The 17,052-nt window shown below is 40.8% G+C and overlaps 1 protein-coding gene across 4 annotated transcripts in view; it reads left to right on the top strand.

The window, feature by feature from the left end:
- The window catches only part of FAM241A (family with sequence similarity 241 member A), a 38,358-nt gene extending 24,038 nt beyond the window's left edge, over positions 1-14,320 (top strand). The window contains exons 2-3 of one of the 4 annotated variants that reach the window (XM_036343070.1): positions 1,409-1,481; positions 13,728-14,320. In XM_036343070.1, the coding sequence (XP_036198963.1) occupies positions 1,409-1,481; positions 13,728-13,951 (297 nt within the window). In that variant the 3' untranslated portion in view covers positions 13,952-14,320. Of the gene's footprint in view, positions 1-1,408; positions 2,718-7,897; positions 8,197-13,727 lie in introns of those variants that run through there. The other 3 variants (XM_036343060.1, XM_036343089.1, XM_036343079.1) reach the window with 3 other exon arrangements.
- Positions 14,321-17,052: the final 2,732 nt, after the last annotated feature.

Genomic DNA, 17,052 nt, shown 5'->3' with positions numbered 1-17,052 from the left:
TTGTGTTACACCAGCAGCAGCCTCATATATCTTGTGTGTGTTATATCTTTTGCATGCATCATTTTCTCTCGTGCTTGATATAATCTCATGTTGTTTTGTTCATCACGGGTCCTAATCCTACAAAATCCACTGCTAATGTTGTCAGTAAGAGGCCATGTCCAGTGATTGACCTGGAAACGAAATTAAAAGTGATTATAGACGACGATGGTAGAAAATCCATGATGGTTATTGGTCACAGGTCAGGCATGTTCCTTTCACCACAATTGTGATCTTAAAGAACAAGAACTAAGTGGCTTGAGCTGTTAAAGTGTCAGCTTCTTTGAAGACAAGGAGACTAACAAAAAGTCAAGCAGAGAGAAACTTCTAATGACATGGATTGAAGGGCAAACATAGAAGCTATCCCACTCAGTCCTGTGGCAATCACAGCCAAAGCAAAAAGTTTGTGATGTTGAAAGAAAGGGCTAGACCCTACTACAATGTTGAATTTTCTACTAGCTCTGGGTGATTTAAACAAGTCAAGGACCATTATTCATTGCATAATGTGAAAGTGGTAAATCTGCAAGTGTCGATAGGAAGGCAGCTGGATCATTTTTGGGTATCTCAGAATTTTTCTCTTGTCATGTATAATTGGGTACACATGGACATTTTCTGGGGAACAGACTTGACTTCTAGGTGAACTTTTGGGCTTATTGTACAAAATTATTTCTATTTGTAAACTATGTATTTCTCTCTATGAGATTAATAAGAGGCATTTAAGACATTTGTAGAATTTAGACAGGAAACTATGCAAGGGCCTATGCTGAAGTCTCCTTAGCTGAGGCAAAGGCTGAAAGATCATAGCAGTAATGACTAAGGATTGCCCAATAGTAGCAGCAAGATATGCTCCAGTCAGCTGAGGCTAGGATCCTTAAAGTCTTAGTGTCAAAGGAACACACTAAAAAAAAAGCTTACTTACAAATCCAGGGCCCTGCCTCAAAAAAGGAGGTTGCTGGGAAAATGTTGTTTTGAAATTATGGCCACTGATAAGAGCAATACAACCATGGCTCTTCAGGTAAGCAGCTAGCTGTCTTTTTGCAATTCCAGGAAACTAGAAAAATGAATATTAATCAGGTCCTTCCTTCATCTTGTAAATCAGTGTTCTGGTAGTTGAAGATCAGTCAATGCTGATTTTTACAGAAAATAAATCAGTGCTTTCCACATTCTTGAAAGGTGAGCACAGGCACAGTTCTATATGTCGATCAAAAGGAACATTCCAAGTATTTATTGAATGATTATCAGAAGTATAATCATTACTTCCAGTACTTTGGGAGATAACGAAGAGTTATGAGATAGCCTTTATTCTTAAGAACCTTCACCTATTTCTCATTTTCATGTTTATGTTTTTTGTCTTGTCTGTTTGTCTTTAAAGGATTGTGAAGAATCACAGAACAATGCTGGCGATCCTGTTGGAGATGACTACAAAAAGATGGGAACACTTTTTGGTGAGCTGAACAAAAACCTCATCAACATGGGCTTTACGAGGATGTACCTTGGAGAACGGATTGTGGAACCAGTGATCGTCATTTTCTTTTGGGTTATGCTGTGGTTCCTTGGCCTACAAGCCTTTGGACTAGTTGCTGTTCTTTGCCTTGTCATTATTTATGTACAACATTAAAATATGGCCGAATGAGCTGTTGGTTGACATTTGGTAGCCATATAAAAAATAATTAGTGAAGTTATATATTTCACTACATGAAAGCCAAAAAGTTTGCCTTGTTTCAAATTGTGTGCTGTTTTATAATATAATTATAAGTGGATATTGTTTAAAATAAAACTCAACTCTTGATTATAACAGGGTTCAATATACATCTTGTAGCTTATTCAAAACTCTTGTTTTAATACTATAATCTGTGCCCATTTTTAAATATCCCTATTTCCATGCCAAATCTTAAATACCACCACCAAGTGAGCAGGGAAAATAACAGGATATGGAGTTCAAATTGGGCAATATAGGTCTTATAAAGAGCTCCAGTAAAATATGTTAGAAGAAAAATGATGAAACAATAAGCTAAAAATAAGTTGTACTTGGGGAATTTCTCCCTACCCACTCCCACCAAATAACCCCATATTATTTGGGAAATAATTTGGACTTCTATTGTCCCTGCTCAGCCCAAACCATTGTATATGATAATTACTATACACTACCTTAACGTTTTTATGAAAATCAGTAAAGTTAGCACATCTACAGATTGACAATAATATATTTATTATTGCTTGGGAAACTTCCCAAGTTAAATATAACTTTTTTACAATGAAACATGTGGGCCTGAAATCACTTCAGTATATCATTTGAAGTTTTAGATAATTTTGGTGCTAATTACTTTTTGTGAGTTTTTAAAGTCTCCTAAGCCAGATCCATAGTTAGTTGTACCCCATAGTAATGCTATATTTTCTTGTACCTAACAAGTTGCATATTTTTTCCTAGAGAGACATTTGCAGTGTTTTTGTTTTTTCAAAATTTATATTTTATAGTTCTTTTATAAAAATTATTGTAAGACTTTAAAAATCAATTTATCTTGGCATGAATTACTTTTTCCCCCAAAAAATTGATTTGTATTATAGCTGAAATACTTAACTATTGTTTTTTTTTTTGGGGGGGGGGGGGGTCAGTTCATTTCTTTGATATATGTATTGGAAATTACAGTATTACAGAATAAAAACCAAATGCTTAAATGGAATTTAACAGCCAATTGTAATAATATTCCTCTAAGGCTAAAGTGGAATTATTAATGTGTCTTCATTCAGCACTTTGGAAATTTATATTGAAACTAGAGGCCCAGTGCATGAAATTCGTGCATGGGAGGGGGAGTCCCTCAGCCTGGCCTGCACCCTCTCCAATCTGGGACCCCTCGGGGGATGTCCAACTGCCGGTATAGGCCCAATCCCACAGGAACAGTCAGACATCCCTCTCACAATCCAGGGCCACTGGCTCCTAACCGCTTGCCTGTCTGCCGGTCTGATCACCCCCAACTGCTCCCCTGTTGGCCTGATTGCCCCCTAGCTGCCCTCCCCTGCCATCATGATCACCCCTAACTGCCTCTACCTACTGGCCTGATCACCCCCTAACTGCTCCCCTGCCAGCCTGATTGTCCCCAACTGCCCTCCCCTGCCAACTTGATCACTCCCAACTGCCCTCCCCTGCCAGCCTGATCACCCCCAACTGCCCTCCCTGCTGGCCTGATTGCCCCCTACTGCCCTCCCCTGCCAACCTGATCACCCCCAACTGCCCTCCCCTGCCAGCCTGATCACCCCCAACTGCCCTCCCCTGCTGGCCTGATCACCCCTAACTGCCTCTGCCTTGGCCCCTGCCACCATGGCTTTGTCTGGAAGGACGTCCGGAAGATATCTGGTCTAATTAGCACATTACCCTTTTATTAGTATAGATAAGCATTTCTTTAAATATACTTTGAAAATGGAAAATGGCTTAGTGACATTTTAGATTTTTGTCAGAGAACCTAAAATTTTTACACTTTTGTCTCAAAGAGTTTCTATATATACAAAGGAGAGGTAGTTAAGATAATTATCTAAAAATTCAAGTTAAATAAGAGGAAAATGGAACATTGGGGCATTTTTACCTTTGGCAGGGCAATCACTAAATGATGTAAAGTGTATACTAGTCCACTTTGTGAATTTTTTACCCAATCCTGTTTTTTAAATTTATTCTATAAGTTCTCCATGTTTTCTATTCTGAAGCAGAAAATTAATGAAAAATATTCAAGTTAGATTTTTTAAATCAGATAATCCTGAACAAAAATACCAGTCATTGGGTACTAAAACATATTGTACATTTTTATAAATATAGGCCTTTTAAAGTTTGACTTTGAAAAAAGATTTTGTATTATACCATTGTGTTTTCATTGGGCTTGCGGTATGTTTATGGTCACCTTTATAAATTCGGCCAAGTGTAAGTTATTTGAAAAGCTGTCTTCATTTGTGCACAGTGGAATTGTGAAGTTTTTAATAGGAGCCATGAGATTTTTTATACCTGCATTAAATATTAAAATGTGCATTCTTTTTTATGCTACCAGGAATTTTAATTTCCCTTTGGAATGTGAAAAATACATAGTATGCATAATAACAACTCTGGTTCCACCAGTGCCTGATGTTGAAAGTATTTTAAAAGTAAGTTTTAATAGTAATTATTTAGTATACTAACAATACTATGTTTCTGCACAATGTGTTAATAGTGTATATATTAAATTATATAAAGAAATTAGATATTCTGCTGCTATTCTTTCTGCATATATTATTCGTTACATCAGTATACCATCAAAGTGTTTGCTTTGATAGGGAAAAGGCAAACTTTGCTTATTTGCTGGAAATAAAATATTTTTTAATGAAATATATTAGAATGCAAAGTATTCTGATACCCCAAAAATGAAAAGAAACTGGTCATTTCTTTGGTTCATGATATAAAGAAGTAGATTGAAAATGATTCTTAATTATTTCAATTTCATATACAAATCAATTTTAGAAACTTATCACTTATAAAAAAACATACATAAGTTGACAAATACTAAGTTATTGACACATTACTCATACCACCAGCTTTCGATTCAAAGGCAAAAGATCTACAAATAAACTGAATATAGGTGAATCAGTTTTCACCAGAATAAAAATTCAGTATTAGAATTTACTCTCCTCACATCCTAAGCTGTTATATACAAGGTAATTTCCCATTCCTGGCGACCAGTCAGACCACTCTTGGTCCATTAATGTGCTGGAGCTAGCTCACGCTGGCTTGCAAACGCCAACTGTGTACATTTCCCCTACTCTGTTTTCAGTGACATTGAGTTGGGAGCTTGCAATTGTCGGTGGTGGTTGTGGTGGTGTTTATACTTTAAAAATTGACAAACACAACAAACCAGGGCTCTTTTTTCCCGGCCAGCCAATTGTTAAACATATATCTGCACACCAGTGATTAGCCACTCTGGAGACCACATGCCCATTTCTACTCCCACAGATACAAAAGGAAGTATATTAAGGCAAATCACCCTGGGCCCATCCAAAAATGTATTTGGATCTTTTCCATGTGGAAATTATGGACCAGGGTCATCTTTTGACAGACATATTTTTGTTTAGTCAGACATTTTGATCAGAGAAAATCTCTCCTGGCTGTCACTGAGCTGCAAATCTATTAAAGACAATCAGAAATAAGAAACAGCCACAGAACTGATGGAGGGCAAATTGCAGCATGAGTAAAGATTTGTTGTAGAGTAGAAAGCTCAGCATAGCCAAAGCTAGGTATTGAGCAACCAAGGGATGTTTGTTTGGTTTGTAGATTAATTTTAAATGCTTTCATTGCCAATTTATGGCTTTGTACGGTAAGAGAAGGGCAAAAATCAAATAAGACTTTCATAGCTGTTAGTACTTCTGGTAATAGAGTTGGCCAAGGAGAATATAAAATAATGTACAAATTATGGCTTCAAAATTATTGCTGAACTGAGAGCTCCTATTTCTCTCCCTCACTGTGGTGTTCCTTAGGGTTTTTCCCAACAGCCTGTTCTCTCATCACTACACGTTGCTTTGGGCAACATCACCGCTCCCAGGGCTTTAGTTACCATTTCATACTAAGAACTCTCCAGTCTGCATCCCCAGTAAAGAGCACTGCACAGAGTATCAGACCTAAACATTCACTTGCTTGCCCAACATTTGTACTTGCTTTTCCCTTAGTACCTCAAATTCAGTCTGTTCAAAAAAGGAACTCAGGATCCTTCTCCTAAACCCTTTCTTCTTTCTGTTTCCAATCTCAGCAAATGGCAGAATCCCCTCCCACCCTGCCCATCTATAAAATCAGTCACTAAGTCCTGCCTATTTTAATTCCTAAAATGGTACTCTTTTCACTTCTCCCCATTCCCACTATACCATCATCATCATCTCACCTAGATTGCTGTCTCAGATTTCTCAATGGTCTCTCTGCCTTCATTTTTACAGTTTATAGTCAGAATAATCTTTCAAACAATAACTTTGATCTCCAGGGCCTAAATCTTTTCAGTGGCTTCCTGTTGCCATATGATAAAGTCCTTTACTCCTTAATATGTTTTACAAGGCCCTTCGTGAACTGGTTCTTTCATATTTCCTCTCCTTATATTACCACCCTCCCTTTCCAAGACTCAGCAATACTGAATTTATTTTTCAGTTCCACCTGAGAGAGAAATGCTTTCTCACTTAGAATTCTACACATGCTTTACCTGTATAGAATGTTAACGCCTCCCCACCAACAGGTCCACAGCTTGAATGTCTCCACAGACATCATGTCCTCCAGGAGAATGTCTCTGACTCCTTCCAATCCAGAGAGCCCTGTACTTCCCCTATCAGTATTTGTCATCCTCTGTTGCAGTAGCTTATGTGGCAGTTTCTTCAATTAGACAGTCGGCTTCACAAGGGCAGAAAGCATGTCTGTCTTATTCCTAATGGCATTGCCTAACACAATTCTAGCATATAATACGTGTTCAGATTATCTGTCAAGTGAACAAGTCAACTTCATGCATTCTTGCTCTCCCTATAGTGCATCAACAAAGAAGATCTAGAGTGGGTTGTACATTAGAGATTTTTTACTCCAAAAATATATATATTGTGCATTAAGAAAGTGAATAAATGTATGTTACCATTTATAATGTTTATTCATTTTGATGGAAGAATATTAATGAGATATATATATAATATATATATTATATATATAATATATATATAGTCTTGCTACCATACACTTACATTTTATTTTTTAGGAGAAAATGTACTCTTTTGAAAAAATTTTTCTAATTTTCCGATTACAGTTAACATACAATATTGTATTAGTTTCAGGTGCAAAATAGGGATTAGACATTTACATACTTATGGAGTGATCACCCTGATAATCTGGTACCCATTTGGCACCATACATTGTTATCCTATCTAATAAAGAGGGAACATGCTAATTGACCCTCATGCCATCACAACATGGTGGCGCCCACAGCCAATAAGGCAGGAATATGCTAATTGACTGCCACGCCCTCAAAGATGGCAGTGCCCACAGCCAATAAGGAGGGAATATGCTAATTGACTGTCACGCCCTCAAAGATGGTGGCGCCTACAGTCACAAGATGGCAGCACCCAGTCCCCTCGGCCCCATCGGGGTGGCAGGCGCACGCCTGCCTCCAGAGTCCCCCAGTCCCCTCAGCCCCCCAGCCGCCCAGGGCTGGCCCGAGGTGCAGGCAAGCCTCAGATGTTGGCTGCCCAGCCGCCCAGGGCCTCCCGAGGCTCAGGTAACCAGGGCCAGCCAGGCTTGTGCTGCCGGCAGTGGCAGCAGCAGAGGTGTGATGGGGTGTCGCCTTCCCCTGATCAACAGGTCACCTCCAACCCCTGAGGGCTCCTGGACTGTGAGAGGGGGCAGGCCGGGCTGAGAGACCCCCCTCCAGTGCATGAATTTTCATGCACCGGGCCTCTAGTTACAATATAATTGACTTTACATCCCCATGACTGTTTTTATAGCTGCTAGTTTGTGCTTCTTAATCCCTTCTCTTCAATGTTGTACTTGATGGAATCACTATTTCTCCAGAAAGGATCATTTAGAATTCTTTATGGTCACTGATGCTACCTAAATTTCATATTTTTCCAGTATTTTTAATAGACCTTTGTCTACTAAATTTTAATCTTTTAAAAAACTTAGAAGTGTGAGCAGGAATTCTCAAGAATCTAAGTTTGCTATTTTAGTATCCAGAATAAACTCATTGCTACAATGTGTTAGTAGCCCAGATAATATATGCTAAATAACATGTACATAAAGTACTTTGTTATGCACTCTAATAAATAATATTCTTTCAGAACTCTGCATTCTGAGTCTCTCTTCTGACTGCATATATCATATTCTACTTATCAGATAATTGCTGCCACATCAAATTTGGAAATTGCCAGAGCAGCAACACACCTTGAGAGTGAACAGAGCTTACTTATTTTCCTCATCCCTGCTGCTGGAGCAGAAAGCCAAGGCTGATGTGCGAGTGGCTTCCCAGGCAACAGAGTAGTCGGAAAATCTAAAGTGAAATCAAACTCCGAATCCAAGCTGCATTTCTGCTTGACTGCTGTGTGGGTTAGAATTATTGAGTGAGCTCTTCAGGAGCCTGCTAACATCCAGAACTTGGGCATTCATATGCTGATTAAACCTGAGTTATCCCTTCAGAAGCTAATCTTATCATTTAACCTTTCCGCAACTTAATGAGTTGGAAATTTCCTTGCTAGTTTTCCAAAGCGCCACAGAATACAGTGGCTTTTTATCATAAGACCATTAACCTTGTTTGTTACTGGCTTACCCCTGTATTACAAGAGGCTAGTTCATTGATGCTATATTTTTTAATGTGAGAATTTTTTAAAAAAACAGAGGAATGAAAATTCTATATACAATTAATTAATTTATTTATTTATTTATTAATTTGTTTATTTGTTTATTTATGCCCTAGTTAGTTTAAGACAAACTCTTGAGAAGAGTTTGGGAGGTGGGGGTGCAGATCGGGTAGGATTGGATAAAACGTTTGAGAATATGTGCCACTTACTAAAGGCCCTTCTCTGGTCTGTCATGATTGCTTCTGTCATATATGTTACTGGTTTCACATATGTCGTATCAAAAATATTTGTGCCCAGCCGATATGGCTCTATAGTTGAGCATCTGCCTATGAACCAGGAAGGAGGTCATGGTTCGATTCCCAGTCAGGGCACATACCCAGGTTGTGGGCTTGATCCCCAGTGTGGGGCATGCAGGAGGCAGCCAATCAATGATTCTCTCTCATCGATGTTTCTATCTCTCCCTCTCCCTCCCTCTCTGAAATCAACAAGAATATTTTTAAACATACTCTTGAGTATATGTGTAAACACAACAAACAAAAAGGCTAAGAAGAAACAATTGCATAGAAAAAACACACTCCCTAGGTGTTGATTTGGAACAATTAACTTGGCCATGCACAAAACTGTAATGATAATTTTTCATATTGTGAGACTAGTGACTTTCAAAGTTTTTAGTTTGTTTGCTTTAACCATAATCTTACATCACTGTCCAATAAATATAAAAGATAAAAGCAGCCCTAGCTTGTTTGGCTCAGTGGATAGAATGTCGGCCTGCGGACCAAAGGGTCCCCGGTTTGATTCTGGTCAAGGGCATGTACCACGGTTGCAGGCTCTTCCCCGGTCTGGGCCCTGGGGGGGTTGTGTGCAGGAGGCTACCAATTGATGTTTTTCTCTCACGTCGATGTTTCTCTCTGTCTTCCACTCTCTCAAAGATCAATGAAAAAATATCCTTGGGTGAGAATTAACCAAAAATAGATAGATGATGATGATAGATAGATGATAGGTAGATAATAGATAGATAGATAGATAGATAGATAGATAGATAGATAGATAGATAGATAGATAGATAATAGATAGATAGATAGATGATAGAATAAAAGGTAAAAGCAGAGCGGCTATGATTTTGCTGTAGGTCCAGTTCCCTGGGGCTGAATCTGAGAAAATATTAGCATGCAGGAAGTTCATTAGGGAGTGCTCTGAAGTCAGCACCTGTGAAGGAAGCAAAAGAAGCAAGATTGGGCATCGGGAGTTACGAAAACAGTCACAGCAAGGCCTCGGTGACTCTATCCCACGCTCATACAGGGCCTGTATTGGGACAAGGGTGCTCTCCCGCCATAAACAAGTTCCAGAGAGGGCTGACAGCTGGGGATATCTTATAGCAGCACTCTGAATAAATCCTTTAGCTCTCAGGGGATCTGAGCAGCACAACACAGCATCCACTATATTCTCTATTCTTTTTTTCACCTGAGTCACCTCCATAAAATCCACTTCAGAGTACAGCATGAAGATGACTAATTTAAGTCATAAACTCATTTGTTAGGATGGATTTAAAAGGTAGGGGTACAGCATTTAGTCATGTTGCCTGCTTCTATTATGGGTCTTCAATTATGATAAAGCTTTAGTTGACTAAACAGTATGCCCAGGGTTTAACAAAGGCTTAGAGGTATTAGGAATAGGTGACAGAAAATACCATTATTTAAAATGAGGAGTAGGAAATTCATGAGACTTCTATATATGTAAAATGCTTAATCCAACATTTAACCAGTTAACTGCCACGATATTTTGAATTTAATTGAAAAAGGTCCGCCACTTGCGTCTATAGACGCTTATGGCGTACGAATGGTTTAAGCTAGTAAGTCCCTCAAATAGCACCCCAAAGGACATCAGGGCAAACCATTGTCAGGGTGTGTCTGGGAAGCTGAGTAAGTTTAAGCCTAGCTGTAGGTAAGTCTACTTCCTGCTCTCTTGCCCCTTTCCCAAGTTCCAAAGCAGCTGGAATCCTCAAACTTTTGGAGCGTGTTTAAAATAAAATGTTTAATGGGAGAGCTGAGTTCACTTGGACAATGGCAACTGATTTATGATTTGGAGATTTGGCCCAAATTGTGACTTTTCTATTGTTAATGTAAGAAATGTTCAAACCTGTAGAGAATTTTTGTGAGTGTATGTGAGCCAAACTGACAACAATTGCCGGGAAGCAAAACCTCAACAAATTGAGAAAATGGCAGTTCTCAAAAGTAGATTCAGAGGCAGAGAAGCATCGAACAGACTGTCAAACTACAGCGGGAAGTCTGGGGAGGGCTGGAGGGGGGCAGGGGTAAGAGACCAACCGAAGGACTTGTATGCATGCATATAAGCATAAGCAATGGACGCAAGACACTGGAGGAGGGGGGGCGATGAGGGCATGTGCTGGGGGGTAGGGGAGGCTGGGGGAAGATCAATGGGAAATAAAAAAAGGAGACATATGTACTACTATTTGTAATACTTTAAACAACTAAATAAATAAATAAATAAAAGAAATTATTACCAAAAAAATGGCAGTTCTGCACCCTGCTTTATACATTACAATCAAAAGGGAAGACATAAGCTGGTTACATGAAATCTATTGGTGATAGATTAGGGAGGTGGGAGAAAGCAAAGTGGGGGGTCTCTCTGGGATTGGATAAAAAGTAAAATGAGCCCTAACCGGTTTGGCTCAGTGGATAGAGCGTCGGCCTGCAGACTGAAGGGTCCCAGGTTCGATTCCGGTCAAGGGCATGTACCTGGGCTGCGGGCACATCCCCAGTAGGGGGCGTGCAGGAGGCAGCTGATTGATGTTTCTCGCTCATCGATGTTTCTAACTCTCTATCCCTCTCCCTTCCTCTCTGTAAAAAATCAATAAAATATATTAAAAAAAAAAAAAAAGTAAAATGATAGCCCCATACCTCTTTTACATAGGTAGGCACAGGATAGTTAACAGTCAACAAGTAACATAATGATCATGAGGGGATTTGTAGTGTCTGGAGCTCTGAGGGGTTGGAAAAGGGGGAATTACTTTTTTTTTTTTTTACAAAGGGAATTACTTTTTTTTTTTTTTTTACAAAGGCAAGTATGTTACCCTAGATGCAAAAAGACAACAGACAGGCTTATTTAAGGTAAAGACTGACCTTAGGACATGACAACCCCATCGACCACCTTTTAAAAAGCTTTAATTTCAGACCATCTATGTGTTTATTTGATCTCTGAGTTTGTAAGGCCACCAGGTAGGCCTCCCTGAACTTGCCAAGTTTAGTATGTGGCCCCTTTTTGTCCACACCATTTCTCTTTAGCACAAAAGATCTTTTTTTAAAAAATATATATATATTATTGATTTTTTACAGAGAGGAAGTGAGAGGGATAGAGAGTTAGAAACATCGATGAGTTAGAAACATCAATCAGCTTCCTCCTGCCCACTCCCCACTGGGGATGTGCCTGCAACCAAGGTACGCCCTTGGCCAGAATCGAACCTGGGACCCTTGAGTCCGCAGGCCGACGCTCTATCCACTGAGCCAAGTCGGTTAGGGCAGCACAAAAGATCTTAACGGCCAGATTTGGTAATTCAGTAGGACGATGGGCCAGGTACAGGAGCTCACCAGGGCGGGAAGCCCCAAATGCTTAGCAAGGGGCAAAACTGGGAAAATAAAGAACCTCACCCCCAGGGTAACCTTTCCTCTCCTAATATCGCTGGCCATGCAGTTTGGACCCCCTGACTTTTCATTTGGCTGGTCATGTGATTTAGAACACCCTCCCACCCCTCCCCCCACCCCCACTGACTTTTCCCTCCCTAAAAGTATCATCTACGACCCAGCTGTAGTTCAGCTCCAGGCACAGAAAAGCAGCAAAACCAGACACGTGACGCCATGGCTACCTCAGGACCAGCTACACTGACTAACGACTCCAGCCCTGGCACCAACCAATCAGTGGAGACCCTGACCCTGGAAAAGCACACCTGGAAAGATGATGCATATTCTATTGAGACCTTCCCTGAGACCTCTCCTAAGACTTCCACCTGCAAGAGAGAGAGAAATACACTCAGAATGAAGGATCTCCCTCAGAGGAGCACACCTACACCATTCCCTTCCTCCCCAGGAGACTTGCAACCAGGGGAGCAATATGCAGTGGTAACTTGTCCTGGGCTCACCCCCTGAACCTGTCTCCAAGGTCCCCTTTTCTCTGACTTCTCAGTGAACTAAAGCAGCCAAGCCTAGGCTGTCCTGTTACTTCTTCTATGCCCTTCCCTGTTTCACTGGCCTAAGTACATTTTTGCTCAGCCAAGAAAGTCTTACTTAACTTTGCTATACTTTGTCTCTTGTGAAACCTTTCCTTCAAGAAGACAAGAATCAAGGTCGCATTGTCTCCCCAGTAACACTTTGGCTTAGTAAACTTAGGTGCAGGATTATAATCACCAATGTATACACAATTCTGCTATGGGTTTGAACAATTTACTACATAAAATCAACAACAAAAATAATTTTCTAAGTTTTAATCCATTGAATTGACCAAGAGTATTATGTTATATGTATAGAATTGCAAACAGTCTCTGGCTTTGATTCCAAAGTGAAATTTCAGACTAAATCTGTTGGTCTATGCATATTACATTTTTAGTATACCCCAAGATAAAAGTAATAGTACACTAGTACTCTCACACAAAAAAATCCAGTACATGCCAATACATTGGATCCATTCTGTAAATAGGTAGGTAGTATAAGCCAATAGAGACGGTTAATTTGTTGTGTTTAGTGTTTAAAGAGTATTATTATTTTTTTAAAATATATTTTATTGATTTTTTTATAGAGAGAAAGGGAGAGAGATAGAGAGTTAGAAACATCGATGAGAGAGAAACATCGATCAGCTGCCTCCTGCACGCCCCCCACCAGGGATGTGCCCGCAACCCAGGTACATGCCCTTGACCGGAATCGAACCTGGGACCTTTCAGTCCACAGGCTGACGCTCTATCCACTGAGCCAAACCGGTTTCGGCTAAAGAGTATTATTAATACATTCATAATACATTCAAGGTCTGTGAAAACATGCTAAAAGCATTTTGTGATAAAGAAACATTGTTATTACAGAGTTATGAACCATTTCACCAAACTTTGCAGAATGGGCATCAGTTCCATTCAAGGAAAGAATACTGTGCTGAATGTAATTTGCAAGTAGCTTATTAGAAACATCTTTTTCTTTTAAAATGTTTTTTATTGATTTTAGAGAGAAGAATGGAGAGGGATAGAAACAATGATGTGAGAAATCATTGGTCGGCTGCCTCCTACATGACCCCTACTGGGGATGGAGCCTGCAACCTGGGCATGGATCCGCAATGGAGATTTCACCCCAGGTCCCTACTCCCTCTTTCCTCAGGAACCCCCTCCGTCCCTCACAAGCTGGCTGGGGCCAGAAATCATCTCCAGGACTTACCTCGCCCACCTTTCCCCAGGACCACTTCTGCCAAGAGGGCAGGGTGGCACAGGCAAGACGGCAGTCGATGGTGGGCCAAGCTCTGCATCAGGGCTCATCTTGAGAACTCCACATTCCAGTGGGCAGCTTCCAGGGCACAGCTGATCATATCTGTGGCACCGCCCTAAGTCGGATACATTCCTCATGGGCTCAGAAGCCTTTGGAAAGAAAAGAGCTTTCCCTGGTGACCTCCACTCCATTGTTATTCATAAGATTCACACTAGATGACAGCAGTGACCGCTTCTCTGATGTAATTCCCAAAGTGACCACTAGATGACAACAGAGGAGATCTTTTCCTGATGACTTCCACTTCGGTGTTATTCCCAAGATGCACACAAGATGGCAGCAGAGAAGAGCATTTCCTCGCCTTAGGTTGCTCTGCCCATTCTTCATTAAAATGAGAACCCAGGGCAGGAACGGGCTAGCAGGGGTCAGTGATGGGAGGTGTAGAGGAGGGCGGGCATTAGTAAAGACTTTCAACAATAAAGATTTTTTCAGCCCTAACCGGTTTGGCTCAGTGGATAGAGCGTCGGCCTGTGGACTGAAAGGTCCCAGGTTCGATTCTGGTCAAGGGCATGTACCTTGGTTGCGGGCACATCCCCAGTAGGGGGTGTGCAGGAGGCAGCTGATCGATGTTTGTCTCTCACATCTCTCATCGATGTTTCTAACTCTCTATCCTTCTCTCTTCCTCTCTGTAAAAAATCAATAAAATGTATTTAAAAAAAAAATTTTAAAAAAAATAAAGATTTTTTCAAAAAATAAAAAGAGAATCCAGACCCCTGATACTAAGCTCATTTTGACATAAATCCTGTTTTAGGCCCTTTACCTACCGCTCCCATTTGCCAGATAAAGTAGGGATAATTATTACCTCCATTTTACAGGCATTTATACCTAAGACTGGTCCTAACAGAGTTCTCAGTGCAGAACACTGGCCTAAATGGGCCAAATTGGGCCAGAAGAGCATGCACACATAGGATCCTGGAAAAATAGAGTAATCCAAGTAATCCTTGCAGCTTGGGGTTACAGCTTAGTCATTCAATTTAAAGAAAATATGCACCTAACCTAATGGTTGAGCTTTTATATACTCATCCAAACTGCTTTTTAGGGTGGGACTTGGGAAAGCAGCTGGGGATGAGAACAGGTGGGGAGGCAGGAGGTGGCCTGGCCCTTCACAGTACAACCAGCACCAGATCCTTATAACAATGACTGCCCTGCTTCTACCACCTGCCTGTCCTCCGGCCTTTTAAAAATCTGTTCTTCAGTCCAGGCCAGCAGTGTGCTTCTACCCATGCTCCCTTCCTCTGAGGTCTCAACTGACAAAAGCTTCGTAGCTGCCCGGAATGAAATCTAGGGGAGCAGTTTCCTTTTGGGGGAATGCCTGAGCCTCAGACAAGCAGAGAGCTGACTCTGGCCCCACCACCTACTAGCTGTGTGAGTTCAAGCAAAGAAATGAAAATTCAGTCTCCTCATCTGTCAGATGGAGATAACCACTCCCTCCCAGGGTGGTGTGAGAATTCCGTGACGTAGTGCATGTTAGCTTCTGCCCAACAAATGATCAGCACTCACTCTCCCCCCCTCTTTCCTTCTTAGTCCTTCCTTTACCTTCCATGGGCCAGAAAATGAATGAGCAGACATAATCCTGTCACTCCCTATGCATAAGAATTACCAACAGCTTCCCCCCATCCTACAGAATAAAGTTTCTATCATCATCACGGTGTCAAAACTCCTGTACTTCTTTTTTAAATATTTTTTCTATTTTTAAATTACAGTTGATGTGCAATATTGTGTTTCAGGTGTGCAATCCAGTGACTAGACATTTACATAACTTACTGGAGGCCCAATGCACGAAATTCGCGCAAGGGGCTCGGCCCCCGCTGCTGCGGCTTCGTCTCGAAGGGCGTCCAGTCTAATTAGCATATTACACTTGTATTATTATAGATTAAGTGATTGCCCCAATAAGTCTACGACCCACCTGATACCATACATAGTTATTAAAATACTATTGTCTTTTTCCTTATGCTGTACTCCATTCCTGTGACCATTTTGTAAATGCCAATTTATGCTTCTTAATCCCTCCAGCTTTTTCACCCAGCCCTCTAGCCTGCCTCCCTTCTGGCAATGGTCAAAATGTTCTCTGTATCTATGAGAAATGTTCTGTTTTGTTTGTTCCTTTATTTTGTTTTTTAGATTTGACATCTAAATAAAATCATATGGTATGTGTCTTTCTCTGTATGACTTATTTCACTTAGCATACCCTCTGGGTCCATCCATGTGATTGCAAATGGCACCGGAACTAAAACTGAACCTTGACTGTGGGAACCTGAGTAAAATATAGACTTTATTTCATAATAATGTATTAGTATTTACTCGTTAATTATAACAATTTTGTAAACAACTAAAAAAGAGAGGAAAATTAAAGTAAAATAACAGAAATCTATTGCATCAACATTGAAGCCTAGAGGACATGCGTAATCTCCTAGTAAAATAAACATTAATAAAATAGACCCTAAAAATAAGGAAAATATAAGCAGATAAATTACCCATCCAGGGACCTCTCCCCCTGCTGGTTCTCCTCTCCTTGTTCTGAGGTTTTTCTCTCCCAGGACAGACAAAGAACAGAGACAGAGCTGATTGGCAGCTGCTCTAAGATCTGACCCCCCCCCCCCCTGTGTCTGTATCTCCCCAGCCAAGTCCTGCCCAGTAAGGACACCATGCAGAGGGAGCCTTGGGATTATTGATTCTGATGTGTCAGCAAGGACTTTTTTAAAAAATATATATTTTATTGATTTTTTACAGAGAGAAAGGGAGAGGGATAGAAAGTCAGAAACATTGATAAGAGAGAAACATCAATTCAGCTGCCTCCCGCACACTCCCCACCGAGGATGTGTCCACAACCAAGGCACATGCCCCTGACCAGAATCGAACCTGGGACTCTTCAGTCCACAGACCGACGCTCCATCCACTGAGCCAAACCGGCTAGGGCTCAGCAAGGACTTTTTGATTGCAAGAGACTGGGCACACTTACTAAACTAAAATAATCTGGTCAAATGGTAGGGATAAATTAACACTTGTAAGAGGCCAGCTAAAGGGTGGGTTTGGACCTGGCTGGTCCAGGTTCTCACCTTGCAGTGGGACCTGGGCCCTCTCCAACCTTCTGTCCTGCTAAGTGTCTCTGGGCTGCTCCATTCACAGGCAGTCTCGCTCCCTTATCAGGTGCCATCAACAGTGC

Source organism: Myotis myotis, unplaced genomic scaffold (genome assembly GCF_014108235.1).
Source record: "Myotis myotis isolate mMyoMyo1 unplaced genomic scaffold, mMyoMyo1.p scaffold_m19_p_1, whole genome shotgun sequence".
NCBI classification, from domain to species: Eukaryota; Metazoa; Chordata; class Mammalia; order Chiroptera; family Vespertilionidae; genus Myotis; species Myotis myotis.
Note: the sequence above shows the minus strand (reverse complement) of the source record. Positions and strands in the feature narration are given on the sequence as shown.